This window comes from Podarcis erhardii (genome assembly GCF_964252035.2).
Source record: "Podarcis erhardii genome assembly, chromosome: 4".
NCBI classification, from domain to species: Eukaryota; Metazoa; Chordata; class Lepidosauria; order Squamata; family Lacertidae; genus Podarcis; species Podarcis erhardii.
Genome location: NC_138508.1, coordinates 28,159,314 through 28,185,011, shown reverse-complemented (window position 1 = coordinate 28,185,011; position 25,698 = coordinate 28,159,314). Strand labels below are relative to the sequence as shown.

Below are 25,698 nucleotides of genomic sequence, written 5' to 3'. Positions count from 1 at the left end.
CCTCTCCCTACCCCACACCCCCAATCTTTTTCTTTGGACTTTGGGGAGTTGGATATTATCTGTAGACCAACAGTCAGTAACCTGACTGAGGGGGGGGGGGCAAAATGTACTAATTGCATTATTTGTCATAGCAGCAACCAAAGAAATCAATATGACATAAATAATATTAATTGTCTATTGGAGAAATAATAAGATAATACTGTATCCAAAGCTAATCCATTAAAACAATTCAACAGCCCAGATAAAACACATTTTTTTATTTGTAGGAGCAGCTGCAGGCTAACAGTACAGTACAACCTAACAGCTCAGTTGCCCAGAAATACCTTTATCATGTTGTTTAAAGAAGGGTTTTTGCTGCAGCTTCTGTAGTCTTGCTCTGTATTTAGCATTGGGCTCCTGAGACTTCAGAGGCATTTCTCGTTTTCTGTTCCGACAGCATAATCACTGTTGCTTACCAGGATATAGTGGTGGGGAGGTTGGGGCTGTGTGAGATTGGCTCCACTGGTGCACTTGCAGAGCTCTGAACTCGCCACACCCCACCCATTTAGCTGTACTACCCCAGCCTCCTCACTGCCTGGTCCTTTTAAGCAGTAGTGATACTGCAGTTGGGAGGGTTGCAGTGCAGTATTTTGCCAGTTGCTCCAGATGATAATAGGGCAGTAGCCTTTCTAATGCTAGCAGGTGGAGAGCACTTTCCTAGTGCTGCCAAAGTGACTGCATGTCACAATATCTTCTGCAGTTAAAGGAGTGGCACTTTTTAAGCATTGGAAGTGAAAGGGAGACAAGCAGTTCTAGCCTATATACTATGTCTCTGATCAAAACACAGCTCTGAGTTACAGATTGTGCACATGTCCCGCATCTTGGCAGGAAGAGTGTTTTCTCCCCAGATCAGTACAAAAGTTACATTTCTAGATCTCTAACCTGTTTCAAAGGGCCTGTGGCTCTCCAAATTTCTTCCAGTCGCTTTCAAAGTCTTTCAGAGCAGAAGCTTGGCTATCTGCTGCTGCCAACTTCCAGCAGCTCCATTGAAACCACACTTGTTGATTTTCAATAGGGAGTAAGCTTGCTCAAGATGGTTTTCCTATATCGGCAAAAGCACAATAAAGGAAATAATGGACAGGAAGATTTCTCAGAGAGAAATGCATCACTTAAAGCAGTAGTGCAGCTTTTACATATGTGGAAGGCTTGTAGTTCAGTAATTGAACATCTGCATTGCATGCAAAATCCCCTAGACTTAATCCTGGACATCTGAAAACCCTGAAGAGCTGCTGTCTGTTAGTGCAGGCAATATTAAGCTACTGCTCTGACTCTGTATAAGGCAGCCTCCTATGTTTGTATGACTTCATAGACGATTTCAGTCTGCCATGTGTCACAATCTGGTTCTTAGTACTCCTATTGTTTGCTATCAAAAGTTATTGATACACAGGAAAATAATGCTATCGTCTCCATTGCAGAAGGAGCTTTAACAAAAACTGGTTGTTCCTTAGGTAGTACTGTCAAACAAACACAGTGTCCTGGGTAAAGTAATTTCGTTTGGATAATGCACGAGGTCCAAGGAATACGATGGTTCAAAGCAAATACATAACAGTGCAATGCATGACTTAAGAAACTGTCTTTGATTATAGATGTGCTCATGCAAGTGACTTGTAACGCAGGCAGGCATGAACGCATGTGGTTATAGGATAAAAGTCTTAAAATCATAGCAAGAGCAAGCCAATTTATAATCTTCCAGGACGGAATAAATCAAAAAAACAAACATTGGAGTTCATTGTTTTGAATTCAAAGATGTTAAAACGGAAGTAGGACATTTAGTAGAACTAATTTAAGGCTGCAGCCCTAAGAATGTAAAAAGATGCAAAGGCATCTAATAGAGCATCCTAAGTGGCTGATCAGATACCTATGGGAAGCCTGCATACAGGACATGAACACAGTAGCATTCTCATCTTTCCCAGCATCTGGTGTTCTTCCTGTTCTCCATGAATGTGTCTACCCCTCCTTAAATTAAAACTGTCATAAGTTGGTGCTCTCACTACATCTTGTGGTAGCAAATTCCACTGTTTCACTATGCATTACTATTACAGTACTATTTTACATGTTCTGAATCTTCTGACATTCAGCTTTATTGCATGAGACAGAAAGAGAAACCTTCTTTTTCTGCTTTTTCCACACTGTGCATAATTTGTGTGTGACAGCCCCACCCATTTTGATTTTAAACCAGGGAAAGGAAGTGGATATGATCAGCAGGTTAAATTCAAAACTGCCCCATCCCCGCAGATCACTTTGAGCTGTCTTACCTGTCAGTCAATTTATTGTAATTGGTGTACAAATAATATTCGCTAAAAACAAAATGATATGCAAAGAACCTTCCAAAGGTTAAGTTGATCACTGTGGAATTATCCTGTGGCACTACTACTTAAACAGCTTAGCTGTTTGCCTGTTGACGTCTGAGCCCAGCTCTAGGTTGGCACCTAAAGCCCTGAAGAACCTGAGACCCAAATGAGAGAGACCTTTTCTTGTATCAACCTGCCTCTACATTACAACCAGTCAGAGAGGCTTTCTTTTCCTGAATAAGTTGTCTGGTGTGAAATCCTTTGGCAGAGGCTTTTCAGTGGTGGCACCACGGCTGTGGAACCTTCTCTTCACTGAGCTGTTAATGTGGATTTTTAAAAATATTGTATATAAGGTATGTGATCCCCTGGATATGCTGATAGCCCAATGGATACCCAGTTGTGCAAAAATTAGGAACATTTCCTCATTACTAGGAAACATAACAAAATTAGCTAAGAGAGGGATGCTGCTGGTCTGAGTATAAATGCCTCCTGTTGGCTTGGTAGTATTGGTTGTGTGGCCTATCCATTCCAGTACCTTTTAAAGAGTTATTGCAAGTTCCTTTAAAAACATCCCTGTGGGATTTAGCCTCTTTTCCAGATGATTATTAGCCAGCCTAAGTTCTTCCAATAAAACCCCTAGTCTATTAAGCGCAGCACATTCTTTATAATCGTATTGTCCAGTAGAGCCCTGCCGGTTAAGTCAGCTTGCAGGAGATGCTTGTGGGACTTGCATTCTTGGTTTCCATGGTGATATTACAGCATGACCTGATACTTTTATGCTGCCATCTCTCCCCCCCCCCCCCAAAAACTCGGGCCTATTTCTCTCTGAGGTAGTAAACCTTCATCTGGGCAGTAACATTTCAATGGCAGGGAGCCTTCATGAGTGAATGTTAACCTACACAATACTTTTCCTTTCCCCTATTTCTCTAGACATGCTACGTTTCTATGTGCCCATAAAACACTCAACAATTCTGGAAGAACGGTCAAATGTTTGGACCCCACCAGCGTGTCTGAAGTGATGCAGACCAGGTTTAACACCTCAGTGGGAAGTAGGCCTCATTCTCTGCACCTTGGGGGTTTTGCCACAGTAAATGTTGGTTGCCTCGCCTTTTCTAAGTTTGCATTAAACTTCCCATCCCTTAAGTGATGAGGTTCTGCAGTTTCCATGGCAAGTGTGCTGTTTTCTTCTGGCGAGCATAATAAACTCCAGTTTCCCTCCTAATCTGGTGGTGGCAGGAATCTTTGCCACAGTTATGTGGCACAGAGAGGGCCTAGGAACCCTAGAGGAACTCTGCAAGTAAGCTGTGCCCCTATCTAGTGGGGAGGAAATCTGAAGTGCTTTGGGGTACAGAGACGAAACTGCTGGGTTGGGAGACTGTAAACTGTAAATCTTCCCTCCTCCTTCCAGAAGAAGTGTTAGGAAACTGCCAAGCTCTGTGTACATTGATCATGCTCTAGAAATATAATTTTATGTATTTAAAGAAGAGTGGGGGGAGCCGGAGAGAGAGAAACCTTGCATTTCCAAAGTTTTAAGAAGGAAAGTGAAAATTGCTAGGGTGTGGATACTTGTGTTTTATGTCCCTCTCTTGCATGCTCACAAATATATACACTCATTATGTCTAGAAAGCAGGATGCATAGGACCTTTGTTGCTAGAAGATCTGAACATTCCATTTTGACTGAGAATTCTTTCCACTTTTACCAAGCCTTCTGAATCAGCCCCACAGACTGTGCCTGCCTTTTCTTTCTTTCTCTTTTAGAAAACTGCAGCCCACAAAGAAAATGAAACCACCTCCTATGCATCAAAGACAACATCCTTATTCAGATGCATAATCTTTGGCTTATTTAGCTAAGAACGATATGCACTGTGTATCAAACGTGGCAGGGATTTTATTGAAAGTACACTTCCTTGCGATGGTGTAGATTAAATACCACTTCCTGGAAAAGGGTAATCTGGGAGTTATACAGCCAGCTTGGGGTCTCCACCTTTTAGATTTTCCTTATAACCCACAGAAGTGGTACAAATTAAGAGTCTCAGATTAAGTTCCGAAACCATCTATTCCAGAACTGTCCCCCAGATTTCACTATAGTTTTAGAATGTGTAGCCTGAAGACACTAATCACTAAATATCGGAGATATGAATCGGTATTCTCAGTACTTGTTTTTTCTGAGGGCCTCTTTATATAATGCATTTTCACACATGAAATGTGAATGCAACAAACAGGTGTTTGTATCTTAGAGCTGGTATTGGCTGCAGGTCCCTGCTGAGTCTGCTAAACTTAAACTTGTTTTTCTTCATACAGAATAATTGGTAACTATCTGAAAGATGATAGTTAATTTGGTTAGAGTGTGGTGCTGATAATGCTCAATCCCTGTGTGGGACAGCTGCAAATTCCTGCATTGCAGGGGGTTGGACTAGATGATCCTGAGGGACCCTTCCAACTCTATGGTTCTGTGAATATACATTCCTAATTTTCTACTAGAACGATTAGCTACCAGTGCACATTCAATTATGTATGAGTGAGGCAGCAGTTATGAGTCACTTTTCAATAGATGATAATATTCCTTTCTGAGTCCAGCATTTTTAAAGCTTCAGTTCTTTTTTGTATAGGATTTGTAAATGTGATTTTAATTAAGGAATATACTGCATATGATCATCTCCTTTCTGCAGGGGCTTTTGAAGCCAGGATCTTGAGCATCTTCAGCAGATTAAAGCCACAGATCAGGTGTGGGGTACTTTTGGCCTGCCAGATCTCATGGGACTCAGCAGCACCACCCAGTATTACCAATAGTCAGGGAAGATGAGATTTTTAGTCTAGCAACACCAGTAGCTCCATAGCCACATCAATTCTAATGTATATATTGTGAATGTAGCTGTTAGGTCCTGACCGTTGTGACCCTTTGTAGAACAGCATGGTGAATGTGCTTTTGCTCTTGTGAAAATTATGAAAGTTTGATTATAAGCAGTATTTCTCATATGGTTATTGAAGAATTCCCTCCCCCCATTCAATAATTTTAGCTGTTATGCAAGCGACGTAAGTTGCATTGCCTTTTCATTAATAGGTGTACATATATTGCAAGAGTCAGTACCCACTCTGGGCTCAATACCCACCCACTTTTTTAAAAAATAAAATGACTGACATTAGTGTCTGAAGGCGAATAAGTGTGTGGGTGATGCTGCCATGGCAATGCTTTCTATTGACAAGCTGTTCAGTTCTGATCTTGTCGCTTACTGAAATACCGTTAAAATGTAAGGTGTGTGGGTACGTGTGCAGCGCACACACACACACACACACAGAGAGCCTGTCACTCAAGCCTATTTGCCAGCACTGCAGGAGAGAGGCATTCGGTGATGATGCAATTTGAGCGGTTTGTTGCAATCGCTGCAGAGCTGCTGGGGAGGTCCTGTTTAAAGAAGAATGTGGTCAGAATAGTTATAAATGGTTGGCTTAAACCTGAAGGGAGGGAAGGATGAATGCTGAGCATTCTAACTGGAGAGAGGTAGAGGCAAAAGATGCCCATAGGTATTGAAGAAAACAGTAGTATCTATTGTACGTACAGTGTCGTTCAGCATAGTGAAAGTACCTCAGGAAATGTGAAATACATATAAACAGAACGTTGTTCCCACTGGAAATTTAAATGCTAGTGCATTTAAGCCAGCAGGACACTGCGGGGGTAACGTTCCTTGCTTCTGTTGGTTTCATGTAAATGTAAAAAAGGTTAAAAGTAGAGGACCCCTGGACGGTTAAGTCCAGTCAAAGGCGATCATGGGGTTGCGGCGTTCACCTCGCATTCAGGCCGAGGGAACTGGTGTTTGTCCACAGACAGCTTTCCAGGTCATGTGACCAGCATGACTAAACCGCGCAACAGAACACCGTGACGAAGCCAGAGCACATGGAAACGCCGTTTACCTTCCCGTTGCAGCAGTACCTTTTTATCTATTTGCACTGGCATGCTTTTGAACTGCTAGGTTGGCAGGAGCTGGGACAGAGGAATGGGAGCTCACCTCGTTGTGCAGATTTAAGCTGCCGACCTTCTGATCGGCAAGCCCAAGAGGCTCAGTGGTTTAGACCACAGCGCCACCCGCACCCCCTCATGTATATGTATATATATGGCTGGCTGAAGCTATTCAACCCATACAGTTACATTCTGGTGATGAATATCACCAGATATTTATCTGGCTAGGCAGAACAGGCTGGGCTTGTAGCCGTGGGGGCATGCTAATGAGCCAATCAAATGTGCTTTCTGGATTCAATAAATGGATATGCTATATCTAATCTATATCTATCTGGTCCACATGGTTGGAATATCTGACCCCTGCATATGCAGGAACAGCTTGTTTTAAATAAGCAGCATTTCAAAGTAACCCACTTCTTGGAAAAACAATTGCTTCCCCATTCTTGATTGTAAGAGGGGAACATGCAGTGGGGGATTTGCTAACTAGGAAAAAAGTTAGTCACCTCTTCACTGAGGAATCTACATTAAACAAAAAAATCATTTATCTTTGTTGAAGGTTAGATTCCCTCCCCCTGGAAAAAATATCTGCTGTTGCCAGAAAAGAAGATGAAAAGTTAGGATTTGTGCTTGTTTTGAATGAAGGAATAATCAACAGGCCTCAAAAGTCCTACGATGTCACTGGGACTCAGAACTGGCAGTCTAGCCTCACCCTTCCTGATCTCACTATTTGATGTCTGCATTTTTTAAAGGCACTAACATAACCCAAATTCTGCAAGAAGAAAAGCTTAATTAAATCCACATATTTCCATATTAGCATTCTTCTACTAGACATGGGGAAGGCCAAAAGGCTATGCAAAGCACAGAAAAACCACTCTATTCCTCTCTAGATCTTGCTCCTACTCTTCTTCTGCTTCTGAAAATTACTAGGCATTCAAACTTTTAGGTTGGAAGAGCAATTTAGACACCAGTGGGAAACCAGCAAGCAGGACGTGAGCTCCAGAACACTCTTCCCCTCCTGCAGTTTCTAGTGACTGGTACTCAGAAGCATACTGTCTCCCAATATAATCCTTTGTCCAGGTAGCAGCTTTCTGCAGCTGGTTTGTGTGTGCACATAAGTTACAGAGCATTGCCTGACCCTAACGAAGCAAGATCATTTGTCTGAAGACAAGGACTGCAGTTCAGCACAGAGCTAGATGTGTTGGGTTGTGGGCTAAGTGCCCAGAACTTCCCAGAAGTGAGACTGGTTAATATTTGGCAAAAAAGCATGCTTCTCAATGTGATGGAAAGCAAAACATCAAACGCAGTTTTGTTTGAAAGCCATAAATTTTTCTCTCTTGTCACTGAGGCTGAATCCTGACAAGGCAGAGGTCCGGTGCCTGGGTGGTACTTGGGCCTGGGAATTGAATAGGCAACTTGTTCTGGATGGGGCTACATTCCCCCTGAAAGACCAGGTAGTTTAGCCAGGGGATACTCCTTGATCCAGCTTTGTCCCTGGAGGCCCAGGTGACCTCGAGTGGCATGGAGTAGCGATGGGTGTTGCTGGACAGACATAGCCTAGCCATGGTGACTTATGCTCTGGTAACTTCATGTTTGGGTGATTGTGATGCACTTTCTGCCTGTGAAAGTAATCTGGAAATTGGAGTTTGTGCAGAATGTGGCCTGGTTCAGTCCCTGGCATCTCCAGATGGGGCTGGGAGCCCCGGAGAGCTACTGCCAGTCAGTGTAGGCAGTACTGAGCTAAATGGACCAATGGACTGACTTCTGTGGTTGTGCATATCCTGTTTTATGCATGATGGCGTATGGACAAAGCTATTTCTGCATAATACCACTTTGAAGGAGACGTGGGTGGTGCTGTGGTCTAAACCACAGAGCCTAGGGCTTGCCGATTGGAAGGTCGGCGGTTCAAACCCCCGTGACGGGGTGAGCTCCCATTGCTCGGTCCCAGCTCCTGCCCACCTAGCAGTTCAAAAGCACGTCAAAGTTCAAGTAGATAAATAGGTACCGCTCCAGCGGGAAGGTAAACAGCATTTCCGTGCGCTGCTCTGGTTCGCCAGAAGCGGCTTATTCATGCTGGCCACATGACCTGGAAGCTGTACGCCAGCTCCCTCGGCCAATAAAGTGAGATGAGCGCCGCAACCCCATAGTTGTTTGCGACTGAACTCTAATGGTCAGGGGTCCCTTTACCACTTTGATGGTTCAAATACAGTGGTAAGTTGGGTTACGAACTTAATTTGTTCCGGAGGTCTGTTCTTAACCTGAAACTGTTCTTAACCTGAAGCACCACTTTAGCTTATGGGGCCTCCCGCTGCCGCCGCGCTGCCGGAGCACAATTTCTGTTCTCATCCTGAAGCAGAGTTCTTAACCCGAGGTACTATTTCTGGGTTAGCGGAGTCTGTAACCTGAAGCATCTGTAACCTGAGGTACCACTGTACTTATAAGTGATTTATTTGCACCCTCTCTCTCCTTCTCTCTCCCCACCCTTCCAGGTTTCATCAACAAGATGGCCTACAACGGACTTGTTAGTTTTGGACAGCAGCTGGTTCGTCGGAAAGTGGTGGACTGCACAAGTGAGGCCAGCCGGCTGTCACGATGCCTCAACACCTTCGACTTGGTTGCCCTTGGCGTAGGCAGTACGCTTGGGGCAGGAGTCTACGTTCTTGCTGGGGCAGTGGCTCGAGAAAACGCAGGACCTGCCATTGTCATCTCTTTCCTGATTGCTGCTCTGGCTTCTGTGCTGGCTGGACTTTGCTATGGGGAATTTGGTGCCAGAGTCCCAAAGACTGGATCAGCTTATCTCTATAGCTATGTGACGGTCGGCGAGCTGCTGGCCTTCATCACGGGATGGAACCTAATTCTCTCCTATGTCATCGGTGGGTAATTTTTTGTGCCGTTGCTCCGATTATACTGTGCAAAATGCACAGCAGGATCTGTGAAAAACTATTTCATACCCTGTTTATAGCTGCAGTTTCCTTTTCGAGAGTTCAAAGCACTTTGTGCAAGTTACTATGTTGTAATAGGAAATGCGCAATATATTTGGATAAGGAGGACTCTGTAACAGACTCAGGCTCGGATAGTGAGTGAAGGAGCACTCTCACTAGGAAAATAACAAGGGTGTAATCTAAACCCATTTAAGTAGGCTTACAGCTGTTTAGATTGGGCCACAGTTTCTTGTTGCTCCAATCTTTCTGTGGAAATCCCCCTGTTAGCTTTAGTTACTGAAGCAAGCTCTCGTTTTTGCCTCCTGACTAGCAATTTGAAGAGTTGGGGAGACTTAATCTGAAACAATTCCTCTTTTCCTCTTAGTTAGAAAATTGGTGCTCTCAGAATCCACAAAGGGACCACCTGATAAGGGGACAGAGCACACGTGAACGAACATTCATCACTATGCATACATCTGATTGATTGATTGATTGATTGATTGCTTAAAATGTTGCCATGCTGCTTTTCTGAAACTTGAAGCTGCTTACAAAAAAAGAAAAAGAAAAGTAGGATAGTAGTTAAAATCAAGCCAGAAAACACAGAAATTGCCAGTGTTTCATTTTCTGCAACATAATTAAAGCCGGGAGTGCCTTTCAGCTTTGTAAAAGCATGTAGAGATTTTGAACCCGTTTATTGCATTTGTATCCCATCTTCCCTTCCATCATCAGGCTGGAGAGCAATTGCCGCGAAGGCCTTGCTTCTGGCAGCTGCAAGTTCTTGCCTCACCCACTTTCAGAATGCAGAGCCAGGGCCCTGATAGGAAGACTGCAGGGAGGGCAATGTGTCTGTGTGCTTTATTATGGAGGAAATAGCTTGCGAAAGATAAAATATAACCTTGATAGAAGAGTGAGTGGAATAATAAGAGCAGGGAACTGTTGGGTGGAGTTCGCTGTGTGTCAGATTGAGGGTGTTGGTGGCAAAATGGGGAGCGGGGGGGCTCTGAGGCAGGTAGAGAGGAAGTGGGATGAAAGGGATAATAAAAGCATATGTAAAAAGAGATCAGGCAATACGTTAGGCCAGGAAGCGAGAACTATAAGAATGTTGTCTCTAACAACTTCCTGTTCAGGAGCAATTACATACAATTTTATGTTTTAAGTGCCCACATTCTGGTCTGGGTGGGTTCTAAGGTAAATACATCTCACCCCATCTGTCTTGTGTGGATGCAGTTGAGACTTCTCTGGAAGTCAGTAGGTGCTGTTTTTAAGGGAAGACAGGACTCAGCGGAGTAGTGCAGAAACTGACTTGAGTCACCACCTATCGACCAGCTCTTGTGAGGAACCTAGGGAACGTCGCAGCGACGTGATGCACGCCAGCCTTCCCCAGTTTGCTGCCCTCCAGGTGATGTTGGACTAACATGTCCCATCGTCCCCAGCTAGTCTAGCCAGTGGTTGGGAATGATGGGAGTTGGGAATCCCAGCATCACATCTGGAAGGCACTATGCTCAAGGAAAGTTCATGTACATAAAGAATGTAGGTTGATGAGTCCTAGAAGCCTTATTTGGGCATTATGCTCTTCAGTAGGACGTGCAAGGGGGGAGAGATGGTGGACGAGCATCCTCTTCATCAGGTGGAGGATGGCTGTCTGCAGCAGGGAGCCTCTTGTTGTCATGGAGACTGCCTGGAGAATGCTGCGCTACTTGGAGCCTACATGGTTTCCTTCCAACTTACGTAGGACGACAGGGGTGCTGGTGCTAGCAGACGCGTCTCATATGTTCTGTTCACTTGTGAGTATAATGTCTGTATACGACTCAAGTTTAAGGCGGCTGAACGCAAAGTTCTATAGGAAGTTAATTAGACTGTTCATGTGTTCTTTTGAATGCATGAGGCCTTAAACGAGGTAGAAGGGAGCAGGTGTGTGTCTGCTCCACCCTTGATGCTGAAGGGAGGTTGTGTGGCCATGCTTGCAAGCCCCTTCAGAGCTTTACACAGGAAGGGTTTGGGGTGTGCCTGGTGTGTACTGGAGCATTGGGGAGTGGCTGCCACCACATGCATCCCCTGTACATTCTTTTGAATGAATTAATAGGGCTTTAGAATGAATAGGATGAGTGAAAATTAAGGCCCGGTTAGTAGGAGGACATTGCATGCTTAAATGCATTTTTATATAAAAATTTTGGTGCGTAGGAAACTGGTGCATTCAGGAGGGAGCTAGGCCTTTTTCACTGATGCACTAGGGGTTTTGTGTATGTGTGTTTTAGAAGCTTGCATAGAATTTTCAAAACGGAGGCAGCAAATAAGAATGTGATCCCCCCCGCCCCAATCTACAGGCCGAAATGGCACAGTCCCTATAAGGCAGTATCCCATAATTATTCTGGAAGTGTAGATTGTCTCAGTGAAGCTCTTTTGATTTTTATTAGACCAAATATTTGTACAGTTCATGCAATTTGATAAATTTATTTTGTTGAACATTGAGGAATTGGCTTTCCTTGTAGTAGTGTCCCTAGGGAACTGGGGTGTTTATTGCCTCATATTCATTTAGAACAACTTCTTTTTTTATGCCCAGACAGCAAGATTAATTTAACATGTTGACATTGCATCACTTACCCAGGAGCACCTTCAGGGACTTCTGCATCATTATAGCGACTGTGGTTTGAAATCCGCTCAAAGCAGGTTTTTGCTTGGCAGTTCCTGGAATGTAGCTGAACAATGTTGGTCTTTGATGATATCCAAGCTATTTAGTACAGTCTTCCAGTGGGCAGTTTTTGTTGCAAGGAGAAGGCATTTAGTTTTGTGTGTGTTAAGGTGGGAGGATAGATATTAATGTTTTGCTTGTATTTCTTTAAATACTTGCTGAAGCACAGCATGAATTCATTCTAAGGATAGAATTTGTTTAAGGAGAGAAATAGGAGTGGTGTTGTAGGGAAGGGTGTGGAGGGAATGTATCTTGAACTTCAAAAGCTCCCTATTTATTTACATCTCCTTGGTTTTCATGCACATCATTTTAAGGAATTTCCTTGCTTTTGTAGGTGTTTATAAATGTTGCAAAACACAACTCTTGTTGATCAGAGAATGGGCCCTCGCCATAACTTCCTCCTTTCAGGCAGTTCCTCAAAGCTTTGTTTAGTAGCTTAAGAACTGGATATAAGTGCATTCTACGAGTGGTCAGCGAATAGTCACAAACAGTATACTGAAGGGTGAAATGCGTTCATTTTTAGCACTGTGCATAATCTATCTTAGTCCCAGCCCATAGCGTTCATGTGGTCATCTGGGTTATAGAACTGAGCAACCTGACAGCTTCTTGAATCACTTCCTCCAAAATGGTGCCACCTAGATATTGTAAACTGCTTTGAGGTCCCATCCGCCCCAATCAAGCAGTATAAAATTTTTATGATAGAATTCTAGAGTTGGAAGGGATACCAAGGGTCATCTAGTCCAACCCCCTGCAATGCAATAAAGAATTGGTGGACAACCCTGTTCCCATCAGCCAGCCCCAGCAAGCATTGCCAATGGTCAGGGATGGTGGGAATAGAAGCCCACAGGTAGACCAGATTGCATTAGCCTAGTGGGAGTAACTGAGGCTCACATGGCTATAGCAGTTGCCTGAAGTCAGTAATTTTGGCCACAGTAAAGGTGGGACAACCCCGGTTTGAGAAGAAGAGGTCAGTCTTGCCTTGCTTCCTCGTGCAACCAGATTTTCTTGCTTTCCTCTCTCTGGTACTAAATTCCTGAATCCTGACACTGCTTTCTAATGCTCCATCCTATGTAAAACTATCTGTGCAGTTGTGTTGCGATGAAAGGCAAACTTTTCCCCATGGGCTTTGCAGCATGGCTGTTGTTTCTATCTGGTCTGCTCACACTCCGTCCTTGTTAACTTTTGAAATGGGGAGACCATATTGGAGAGATGAATTTGTGATGCGGAATCTGTTGCCCCTACTACCCTTTCTCACCACACTTCTGTGAACCACACCTCTTGAGTTCTCTGAGTAGCCCCTGGCCCCTGTATACTATGCTGCTCTTGAGAATAATATTTCTTGACCAAGGTTAGATGGGCTCGTGGTAAGATGCCATAGCTGTCTCGCTTTCCCCGGGTGCTGTAAGCATGTTGATGGGGTATAATGTTTGTTACAGAATTGGAATAATAATAATAATTTATTATTTATACCTTCTGGGTGGCTCCCAACAGAATATTAAAGACATCAAACATTAAAAACTTCCCTAAACAGGGCTGCCTTCAGATGTCTTCTAAAAGTCAGATAGCTGTTTATTTCCTTGACATCTGATGGGAGGGCGTTCCACAGGGCGGGTGCCACTACTGAGAAGGCCTTGGTTCCCTGCAACCTCGCAGTGAGGGAAGGCCCTCGCTGCTGGACCTCAATGTCCGGGCTGAATGTTGGGGGTGGAGACAGAACAGAGTACAATGTTCTGTTCAGTAGATTCCGAAGCAGAGGATAGAGAATTGAATTAAGTCAATGAGGGCTAAGCATGTGGAACTCAGCCACTAGAAGTCTTTGAATGGATTTGCCAATAAATCAACAACTATATGTGTCTAACCATGAGTATTTGCATAGCCAGTAAAGGTACCATATTTTTCGCCTCATAGGACGCACCGCCCTACAGGACGCACCTAGGTTTTTTTTGGGGGGGGGGGGAATAAAGAAAAAAAATTATTTCCCCCCCAGGCACGGGGCTGGCGCGGGGGAAGCCCGAGCTTCCCCGACCCCAGCCCCCAGAAGAGCCTGCTATCCGCAAGCCTAGGGAGCCGCGCCGGTCTCCCCAGGCTTGCGGACAGCTGTGTGAAGCCTGGGCACGCTGAGGCTTCCTAATGCAGGCAGCTCTGCGCGACCCTCCAGAGCCCGGCGCAGCTTGGCGCCGGGCTCCGGAGGGTCACGCAGAGCTGCGCGGACCCCAGGAGGGCAGGCAGCTCTGTGCGACCCTCCGGAGGCCGGTGCGGCTTGGCGCCGGGCTCCGGAGCGATGCGCAGAGCTGAAGCCTGGAGAGCGAGAGCCTCTCGCTCTCCAGGCTTCAGTGAAAGCCTGTATTCGCCCCATAGGATGCACCCACATTTCCCCTTCATATTTGGAGGGGAAAAAGTGCATCCTATAGGGCAAAAAATATGGTAAATTTGATGGAAAGAGGCTTCCCCCATTGCTTATTGTATATTAATAGAAGCAAGTGTATGTGGCAGCCTTGAGGGATGGGCATAGGAATGGGACACACATGGTGGGGCTGTGAGAAAGTAAAGAGCTTCTGGGGGTGTATTCACAAGGAATTAAAGAAGATGTTTAAAATTTTGATAGAAAAGAATCCAGAGGCGTATTTATTAGGCATTTTAGGCAAAGACATACTACAGGATAAGAAAATATTATTCTTATATGCCACAGCCGTAGCCAGACTATTACTTGCTAGAAACTGGCAAGGGGATACTATCCCCACAAAGGAAGACTGGATAAATAAATTATATGAATTTATAGGATTAGCCAAACTAACAGCAGCCATAAGAATTCAGTCTAATCAGAGTCTAAGGAAGGAATGGCAATGTTTTGAAGATTATATGAAGAAACACTGTTCTAAAGAAAACATATTGATATGCTTAGATCAAGTATGTAAAGAGGAGCTAAATCAAGGTAAAATTATTAATAGAAATAAAATGGTCAACATAAGGACACAATGTAAATAAGAGTATGCAGTAAAGAACGTCGAGTTGTGGTGGAGGAAAGTCACATGGGTGCAAAATATAGTTGTTTATTAGTATATATGAGTTCGGGTTTGGTAAAATATGGTTTATGAATTGTAACTATGTCTTTCATTTTCTTTCTGTTTGTGAATAATAATAATAATAAATGTTTATCCGGGGGGTGGGGGGAATAGTTGCCAACGATCTCCAATCCCCGTCCCTAATGCCTTGGATTATCAACTTGAAGAATCCATGTGAGGATTGACAACAGTCCCTGTGTTGTTCCGGCATATAAATCACAGCGCGAGAAGTCCCTGCCCCAAATCTTCCACTGTTAATTTATTTGATTTACAATTGCATCACATAACCAATTGTGGTTTTTTATGTTTAACAAATTACCCTGAAATCAATGGATATAGTGTGGTATTAAATAAGCAACTAAGCAACTCCCAATTTTTATTCTCTGACAGGGACATCAAGTGTGGCCCGCGCATGGAGCGCAACGTTTGACGAACTCATAGGCAAGCATATTGGAATGTTCTTCCAACAGTACATGTCCATGAATGCTCCTGGTATTCTAGCAAAATATCCAGACGTCTTTTCTGTTTTCATTATCCTGATCTTAACAGGTAAGACAGAGAGAGAAAGCTGGTTTGGGAAGTTTTTCTGGACTAAGAATTTGTTGTCCTTCTGCATTCTCTTTGTTGGCAATCCCAGGAAGAGCAAACACCCTAGCCTTGTTTTCAAAGCTGCTTTGTTTGCCTCAAGTGTCAGATTGACCTATTGGAAAGCTAGCAGAGTTAGGACTGCAGCAGCCATCTTCCCTTTGAAATTGCTTTGATAAAAGAAGGCGCAGTAGGTGCTTTAGTGGAAATGGGTGTCAGGCAGCAACAATGCTTATTACCGTAGAGGAGGAGGCAAGCTGGAAGTCTTCAAACGCTGCAGAAGAACTTGGATTTGTTAACTTCAACAGTCTGCCAATTCCTTTAGAGCTCCAGCCAGGAAGATGTGGGGAAAGAAGACAGGGCTGCCATCATGCTGGTGTATAGCTGTTTATCTTACAAGAGTCAAAACATTGAAATGCTGTATGGACTTTATTTAGTGAGCGCAGAATTTATTCTTTTAAAAAAGGAGAAACCACCCAGCCTTGAAGACGCATGCAAAATGTGCTGGATATGAAACTGCACAAACTAATTTTCTCCCTGGTATATTTTGGCATTTGTGGAACAGTGGCCTGGTTGAACTTGTGAGTGGATTGCTATTGTGGAAAATAAAAGCCTCCAAAGTTTGTTTTTTATGCCTGGAGCTTCTTGTGTAGGCCCTCTAGTTTGTGGCCATTCACAGCATTCCCCAACCTAGTGCCCTCCAGGTGTTGTTTGACTGCAGTTAGAGCCATCCCTGTCCACTAGTTATGCTGGCTGGGGCTGATGGGATTTTATGTAAAAAAAATCTGGAGGGCGGGAAAAGCCTCTGTGGAGGAGTTACAGCAATAGCTTCCGGGCAGCAGCATTGCTGCCATTTTCCAGAAGGGACGTGGCTAGGACTGAAGAGATGCCCTGGAGGAGACAATTTGATGCTCCTGCTGGTGCACCCAAGCAGCCACTGCCTTGCCCCATCCTCTCTTGTTAAGTGGCAAAAGCACCACTGGCTTGGAAACACTTGCTATGGCTCCATCCACAGGTTGAGCCACTCCTGTACCAGGTTAGAGAAAGCTGCCTTGGAGTTGCAATGTTGCCTTCAATGTGGGTGTATTCATAGCATACCACAATGAGTGAAGAAGTCAACTGATTTGTCCATTCAGAGTACTTTCTAATACACTAAATGGGCAAACTGGTTGACTTCTTCACTTCAATTGAATTGGCCCTAAAAGGAAGACCAAACTAACCCAACATTTCTTTAAAGTCCCATATTTAATTGTTAAAAACACTGTCGATTGTTTCTGTTTCTCAAACCCCTCAGGAGATTTTATTGATTTGTTTGTAACCATTTATAAACCGCTTAATATTTTCACAGTATTTAAGTGCTGTACAGTTCTTTTAAAGAAACAATAGCATTAATAACGCAGCCTAAAACCAATAAAACGGGGATTAGGGGATTCAAACATACAGATCAGGTTCTGATTGTGCAGGTCACGGAAAGCTTGGGCAAAAAAACCAAGGGTGGAATTCGTATGCCCCTCCTCCGTAATTTCTGTGGGGAAGGTTGGTTATTGCAAATGAGGAGGAAGAGATGAGAAGAACCGAAGCAAACGAGTAAGAGGGAGCATGTGAGCTCAGCATGTTTATGACTGCAAGACTGTATTTGCTTGTAATGTCTGAATTGAGCCTTGGGACAACTCACTGTGCTAAAAATAATGTAACGGGTTAGCAGCATGGCAAATTGTGCACCCAGGAAAGCGCTGATCTTCCCAGAGACAAAATACCTTTGCTGTTGAGAGAGCTTGTCTAATTATCCACTGTACATTTTCTAGGACTTCTAACTTTTGGTGTGAAAGAATCTGCCATGGTTAACAAAGTGTTCACCTGTATCAACGTCCTTGTCTTGGGCTTTGTGATAGTGTCGGGGTTTGTGAAGGGATCGATTAAACACTGGCAGATCCCAGAAAACATCTCGGATCCTTCACACAAGTAGGTTCAATTTTATTTTAACGTGCAGTAACACATGTTTGTAGGCTTATTTGCTAGAATCCTTCAGAAATCCAATCTATGAGTCTGCCTCGATATTTCCAGTAGCAGAGGACTCCTCCTCTTACCATCTCCTATGGAACACTGTGAGGGTTCTTCTCAACCGTGCCAGGGCACACAGAGTGCCCTTTGTCTGCCCTGGCTCAGGACACCGGCCCCTGCCCTGTTTCCTAGGATCGGAGCTTCTCTGCAGAGTTTGACTGCCAGGAGCAGGGTCTGATCTGCAATGCTGCTTTTATATAGCACTGCTCTTCATGTGTGTTAATTGGCCCATGTTTTAAATGTTTGGATATATTGCTGCGATTGTTGTTTTTAGTTCTACTGTTGTATATCTTCTACACATCTTCTGAGGCTCTTCTTCGTGTGCCTCCTCCTTGAGAGGTCCAGAGCGTGGCAACACGAGAATGGGCCTTTTCTGCAGTGGCTCCCCATGTCTGTGGAACGCTCTCCCTAGAGAAGTTCAACTGGCGCCTTCATTATACACCTTTAGGCGCCAGGCAAAAATGTTCCTTTTTAACCAGGCCTTTGGTTGATTTGATTGACACCCCATGCTCTTTAAAAATGTTTTTTTTTGGGGGGGGGAGTTATTGGGTGGCTGTTTTTATTTTGGTTATGGATGTTGTGGTTTTATATTTTGATTTTATTCTGTAAACCACCCTGAGATCTGCAGGTATAGGGTGGTATATAAATTCTATTATTATTATTATTTATTATATTTCCGGAGGCAGTCCACAAATCCTTCTATAAATAAATATCTTGAGAGGTTGGTGATGTAATGCCACCTTCCTTTCACGCCTGCTACTTGCACTTTCCTCCACTTTCGTCTTTTAGGGAAACATTTCCTTTGCTTAGGAATAGTGGTGACAGCCGTATAGAGATGCTTTGCAATTTCATTCTGGGCTGTGCAGTAGAGTCCTTCTAAGTACATCTGTTGGGCATTCATCACCCAGCCTTGCACAACTGGATTTAGGAGTTGTTGCTAGATTTACGTAACAATGCCTCTTGGCTATGCTTGAGTTAATTAAGCATGTCTGTGATGTTTGGAAACAAAATATAGGCCTTTTAAATTGGATGAGGCATGGAGCTTTTGAAAAGAAATGGGTCCATCCAGGAGATAGAACGTTTCTCCATATGGATTTCGTGCAAGGGCTAGCCTCCGTAAGTGATTGGTTCAGAACCATGGTTGAACCAGAATGGGATGGCAGAGAGAGAAAAGGTGTTGCTCCACTCGCCATTGACTTTGGCCCTGCCCACGGCCAGCATGTGGCTATGATAAGTCATTGCTGGGGAAATTATGGGGGAAAGTCTCTCTGTCCCTGTGAAGTGACTGAGGGTGGAATACAATTAAGTGGCCATTGCTTAATTGGAGTTGGCACTTTCAACCAACTTGCTAGTCTTTAAGGAGCCACAATTCTGTTTTTGCAGGGCAGACTTGTTCAACACAAATAGTTTGCGTATAGATTGTTCTATGCAGCACAGAGCCAAAGCACTCTGCTATTGAACGCACAAAGAAAAATAGTAAAACATTGAGCCTACTTGGAACAAAATGAACTAGGAACAAATGCTCTGGCAACTGCATATGATTATTTTGGGCGTCGTAGTGAAGGCTTTGCCAGGCTAAAATTATTGAGGACACATTCAGTACAGAATTAGGGTCCAAGCCAGCTTTCCCCAACCTGCTGCCCTACAACTCCCATCAGCCCCAGCTGTGCTGGCTGGGACTGTTCTAGTCCAAAACATCTGGAGGGCACCAGGTTGGGGGAAGGCTGGTCTAAGTGAAGAACTTCTGAGGTGTCCTTTTGATTTTCTTGCACTGCTCTTTGTGAATTTAAGCTCTGCATCCTTTGGCCAAAACCTCTGAAGAAGCAGTCAGATGTTTCAAATCTTCTCTGTGACTTACAAAGTTTTGCTAGATTTAAGAATAGGAAATCAAAAATTCATTTTGAAAAAAAGCTTCTGAATGGTTTCAAAAACATTTCGCAAATTAGCCTACCTGTATTGTGGTTGCTGCTGCTGCTGCTGCTGTTGATGATAATAATAATAATAATAATAATAATAATAATAATAATAATAATAATAATAAAAAAATTAATCTCCAGATAATGATGATGATAATAATAATAATAATAATAATAATAATAATAATAATAATAAATTAATCTCCAGATAATAACAAAATGTGTTACTCAACCCTATCTGTGCCTACTTGGAAGTAAGTCCCACTGATTTTAATATAATTTCCTGTGTCTACTGGGAGTATTATAGCCTTCATGTGCTGTGGTTTGTGATGATCTCAAATCTACAGGTTTTGTACTTTTAGCAGGGTATAGAGCCCCCAAAGTTTGCTAAATGGCTTAAACATTAATAGTCAGTGCCTTGCCCCAAGGAATTTTGAGAACTGTGCTTTGGACAGGGGTTGGAGTGGGCAGAATACAGATCTTGGAGTGGGCAGAATACAGATCTAAGAAGAAGAGTTTGGATTTGATATCCCACTTTATCACTACCCGAAGGAGTCTCAAAGCAGCTAACATTCTCCTTTCCCTTCCTCCCCCACAACAAACCCTCTGTGAGGTGAGTGGGGCTGAGAGACTTCAGAGAAGTGTGACTAGCCCAAGGTCACCCAGCAGCTGCATGTGGAGGAGCAGAGACGCGAACCCGGTTCACCAGATTACGAGTCCACTGCTCTTAACCACACTGGCTCTCTAAGTGTCTCTACCAATCTACAGTTCTCAAGTTTCATTGAGGGACGCCATGACAGTTAAGCTGTGCTGGATTGGACCCAAAAGCGTGTCCGATCTACTATCCTGTTTTCTATAATGGCCAGTCAGGCACCTGTGGGAAGCCCAGATCAGGACATGAGGGCAGTAATCCTCACCTGCAACTAAAACTGGTGTAAAATCAGCATACATCTCTACTGTAGATGGACCATTGATGTGTCAACTGCATGTCTTGTTGGAGGCAATTCTTCCTCTTGAAATCATCAGTGTGTTGCAAACTGTCCTTTGAATCTACTAGTCTTGTTGAGAGGAATAACCTACATCTCTTGTTGCCTGTTTTTAGTGAAACCATTCCAGAACATGGTGTTGGTGGGTTTATGCCCTATGGATTATCTGGAGTTCTTTCGGGGGCAGCAACATGCTTTTATGCATTTGTGGGATTTGACTGCATTGCCACCACAGGTAAGGACCCAGGACTCACAGTGAATAAGCACTGTACTTCATTATGAATTATGCCCACAGTTCGGCCTTCTTTGTAAGTTGCTGATCATGAGATCACAAAGATTGGGGAATGGGGGCCAATGGGAAACGTGGCAGTTCTTCCCTCATTAGCAAAGTTGTGTGTGGACACCCATAAGCTGCAGCAGTCCTGCAAAGAGGAATGAAAGTAATAGCTGAAGAACTTCTAGTTGATAGATTGTCTTTTAACTAATTGCTTTTGTTTACTAAATGCACTTTCTGTACAAGGGAGCCCTTTTAAAGATCAGAAGGTGATAACTTAACAAAGAACAGTCACTTCTTGTTCACCCTCTCAGTGTTTGGGGAAAGGGATTTAAAAAAATATGTTTACATTAAATTTGTGAAACAAAGCAAACAGTTTTTTGATTTTGTTCTCCAAATCGGCTGCCTTTCTGTGGTCATGGCTTTAAACACTCCAGCCATGCTTGCACACAACAATAAGCAAGGGTTTCTTGCTTACCATGGTTTACTGTGGAACAAGCACTGTGCTACTTCTTTCTGCCTGATCCCGCCTTCCCTGGTGCAAGCGGGATAAATATATCAGGAAGTTCTGACTTCCTGCTGCATCCAAAACAGAGATTATGGTTTGGGAGCAGATGGCAGCATAGTACTTTTCCATGGCAAACCATAATAAGCCAGAAATCAGAAAACCTGTGAACACCAGCATCGTCGTGCCAGTCAGAAGATGTGTACCCTTTCTTCAGAGCACCTACAGTGCTGAAGCCTCTTCTGCAAGGTATAGATGTGGCCAGGATAAACCAAAGTTTGTCTGCGCTATTTTCCTTTTGTTCAAGAAAATATACTTTTTGGTACACACGTGGAATCTCTTTCCATAAAGCTAGCAACCTGCCTGGTTTTCATGGCTAAGTATCTCTTGAGTACAATTTCAGTTAATTTAATTGTACTGAGCTGTAGCCAATTTCAGAGTAGACCATTTAAACATATGGATATGTCTAATATTGGTCCATTGATTTCAGCGGGTCTTCTGCGTCAAACTACTGGGTAACGTTCACTGATTATATCATGCAGCTGCCATGGAGAGTTGATAAGGGCTAAATGACCAAAAATGCCTAAAATATTTTAAGTTTGACCTTTTCTTACACCCCAAGGCTCTAGTCTGTCTTCTTGTCACTCTTCCCCTTCCTTCCTTCCTTCCTTCCTTCCTTCCTTCCTTCCTTCTAGTCAAGGTTGACTTTTGTTTCAGTTCTGCCAACTTCCTTGTGCAGTTTAGGCCACTGGGACTTGGTTCACACATCACATTAACCTATAGCTGAAATAAATTGTGGCTTAATTTGAATGAGCAGAGTTCTTGGATACCATTTGTGGTTTTATGGGAGAGGAGCAAACCACAAGTCCAGGTATAGACAACATGACAAGCCAGGCTATGGCTTGTTTCTCAGCAGCAAGGCTGGAACAGGAGAAGAGTGAAGCGTTGGGTGATTTTGACAGCATACACCAGTTCAATGTTTCCACTGTGTTCTATATCATAAGAATGCAGTAAAAGTGAACTACTCACACACTGCAAGATTCAACAGGCGCTCAATGCAGACTCCTTTTCTGGGAGGAGATTTAGCCTTACAAGTCTATAATGTTAGGTGGATTTAAAACTAGCAAAGTCCTGTAGATCCACATTAGATGTTAAGGTTTAGTCTGTGGGTTCAGCAGAATCAAATGGTAAAGTGTGACCTTCATGCTGTATGTGATCTCATGTTTGCGTGAATGCCTCCTTGTGACACAAACTTCCTGCATGTCCTGTGTCTGGTCTTTTGTAATGGATATGATCAGAACTTGCTAAGTTGTGCATGATAACTTGACCTCCGATGAGTTTATCTCCCAGGTGCAGAATTATAGCCAATTATGTTTTTTTGATCCGGATTCTAGATGCCTAGGAAGCGTTAATCTCTTAATCTGATCATAACCCCTCTTCTGCAATATGTAAAAACCCACTTGCTTTTATATTTAGATATCATGCAATATGGTTGTCATTTTTTTAAAAGGCAATTCCATCAACGGAATTAAATGCACATATTGCAAAATGTCAGTACGATTACACTATTTTAGGTACTGAAGGAAATAAGATTTCTGTGTAATTGCTTAATAGGTTACATGCATATCCGAAGAAGAGTTCATTAAATTTCTTTCTCATCAAATTAGTTTGGGGAAGAAAGGATTCAGTACATCTGTGTGACATGCACAATAGCAGTCACCTCAAGGAGTTCCAAATTGCAGTCATTATTATTTTGTTCAGCCTTCCTTGATTATTGTTGTGCAGTGCCATCCTGTACACGTCTATGCAGGAGTAATCCCCATAGAATTCAGTAGGACACTCCCAGGTACATGTGTATAGCACAGCATTCATCGTAGAGCATGCCAACTAATCAGTTGAATTTTGCACAGTCTGAGACAAGGGTTAAGAGTTTCCTTTGAGAGAGGACTCTGCATTTTATTCTCACTTTCTTTCTCTGGTTTTATTTTTTGTTTAGATTAGCTTCCTTTATCTTATTGTATTATGAAAAAAGCTTTAATAAAACCTTATTTTTGAATAGACTGCACAGTAGATTGTTGCTATTGACCATCGTATGACCCGCAGGTGAATGAGTTTACTGAAAAGCTTTTTTAAATTATTGTGTTCCCTTAGAACAGGGTTGGGGGGTGGGCAGAAGGTAAATTTGGATTTACCGATATATCTCTTGGCAATTTACTGAAGATTGCCAAGGATTTCCAGCTCTCTGTTGTTTCACAATAGCAAGTGAAAATTGATGGGGGTGGTGTGGAAAACTGGTCTTCAGAATCTGGCCCTGTACTAATCATTTCTCTCTAAGCTTCCATAAACCCCACTTGCAAAATAGGAGCATAAATTGGTTGCCATTGGCCATGTCTTCATGCTGATCTACTGCACCTCAGTAGATTTATACTGCCTTAGTTAATTGCCTTAATCATTAGAGACACCATTTTGCAACTGTTCCTCTTCTCCCTCTGCCCCCCAACACCAACACCCTTGTTTTGCACCCGGCACCAGCTGCTTATGGTAAAAAACAGCAGCACCCAAAGCAGATCCCACATGGCTAAATTTGCCTATCTGTGCCTTCAAAGATCTTAGGTTCCATTAAAAAAATAAAAAAAATGTTTAGCTCTCATAGTTGATAAATATCAACAGAAGTTGTAGGGTGGAGAAAATGTCTTGGAAAATATTTTTTTCATATTGAATTTCTCATAGATTGTGTATTTTGTTACTGTAAAACAGTTTGGGACACCTTGATAGGTAAAGCAATACAATGCAGTATATATACACAACTATAATAAAGCTAAAAATTTGACTCTGCAAAATAATATTTTAAAGAACAAGAGAGGAAATGGCATCTTAACAAGTAAACAGCCCCTTCAAAAACTCCCTGCAATTGAAGCTTCTTGGCACCCCTTGAATTGAGGGAGAATATAGGTTCAGCTCCCCCCCCCCCCATTTATTTCATCGGGTTGCAAGGGGGAGATAACGGCTAAAAGAAAGGATTGATCCCATTCATTGTTTCTGTAATAACATTTTCAGTCTTTGTGGCTGTTTTCTTTTTGTAGGTGAGGAAGTGAAAAATCCCCAGAAAGCAATTCCAATAGGAATCGTTGCATCGCTTCTGATTTGCTTTGTTGCATACTTCGGTGTGTCGGCTGCTCTTACCCTCATGATGCCTTACTACATGTTAGATAAAAACAGCCCCCTGCCTGTTGCTTTTAAGTATGTGGGATGGGATGGTGCAAACTATGCAGTGGCTGTTGGTTCACTCTGTGCCTTATCCACAAGGTAAGATGATGCTGCGGCTTTGCTACTTGCTCAGTGGGGTTTGTGCTCACCTGCCCTGTTGTTCTAAGACGTAAATGCCCAGAATACAAAGACCCTTTGAGGTTGCTTGTGTTCGCCTTGGCCTCATTTCACAATGTCATAGATGCAGATTGTGGGGAGGGGGGAGAGAGGGGGGGCTTTTAAAAAATCCCTCCCATGATAGGTGAAGGGTTGTAGCTCAGTGATACAGGAGTGCTTCCTTTGCCTGCAAGATACTCTGTCCCTGTTATCTCCCAGAAATGCTGGAATCTTTTGGTGGCCAGCATGGATGAATGTTCTTCAACCTTGACTTCCCAGATGTTGCTGAACTACAGTTCTCATCATCTCTGGCCATTGGCTAAGATTAAATATATGGGTGACCCAAGGCTGAGGAACACTGGCATAGACAGTTCTGAGCTAGAGGGTCACTGGTGTGACTCAGTCTAAGGGCAGTGGCCTAACACCAGCCTTGCTATGGAGTAAAAAATGAACCATTTCTTTGTAGGAGCTTATATGGCTCAGCTGATATGGCTGGCTAACTGGGTTTAGAATAAGTTGGGATACCTGATGTTTCTAAGGCTGTTTTGTGCATCCTGTGGCCCTTGGGAATGGGAAGGAAGGAGAAACATCTAGATCTCGCAACTGCAAGATGGCAAAACTTTTCCTTTGTCTTCCATTGCTCGATAAATTACAAATCCCTTCTTTAGGTGCTGATGTTGGTTTCCTAGAGAAAGTAATTTTCCTTAAGTAGAGATAAAGACTCTATTGCTAGATTGTTTTTGCAGTGATGGTTTGCCTCGTGAATGCAAGATGAGCTTAGGTGATGCCCTTGTCTCTTTCTAGTCTCCTTGGGTCCATGTTTCCAATGCCAAGAGTTATTTACGCTATGGCAGAAGATGGACTACTGTTCAAGTTCTTGGCTCGTGTTAATGAGAAGACAAAGACTCCGATGATGGCTACAATAACCTCGGGAGCTATTGCAGGTGAGACCCCAAGATCCGTGAAGAAAGGACTGAGTAGCTAATCCTGTTTTAAATTGAGCAGATCGAGCTAACACCCCAGTCATCGGCACATTCTCATTAGTTCCTCAAAT

General features: G+C 43.2%; 1 protein-coding gene across 3 annotated transcripts in view; it reads left to right on the top strand.

The window, feature by feature from the left end:
* The window catches only part of SLC7A1 (solute carrier family 7 member 1), a 38,960-nt gene that overhangs the window by 5,440 nt on the left and 7,822 nt on the right, over nucleotides 1-25,698 (top strand). For all 3 annotated transcript variants that reach the window (XM_081860427.1, XM_081860428.1, XM_081860429.1), the window contains 6 exons: nucleotides 8,772-9,155; nucleotides 15,345-15,503; nucleotides 17,345-17,501; nucleotides 20,619-20,737; nucleotides 24,365-24,587; nucleotides 25,449-25,588. In XM_081860427.1, the coding sequence (XP_081716553.1) occupies nucleotides 8,786-9,155; nucleotides 15,345-15,503; nucleotides 17,345-17,501; nucleotides 20,619-20,737; nucleotides 24,365-24,587; nucleotides 25,449-25,588 (1,168 nt within the window). In that variant the 5' untranslated portion in view covers nucleotides 8,772-8,785. The remainder of the gene's footprint in view (nucleotides 1-8,771; nucleotides 9,156-15,344; nucleotides 15,504-17,344; nucleotides 17,502-20,618; nucleotides 20,738-24,364; nucleotides 24,588-25,448; nucleotides 25,589-25,698) is intronic.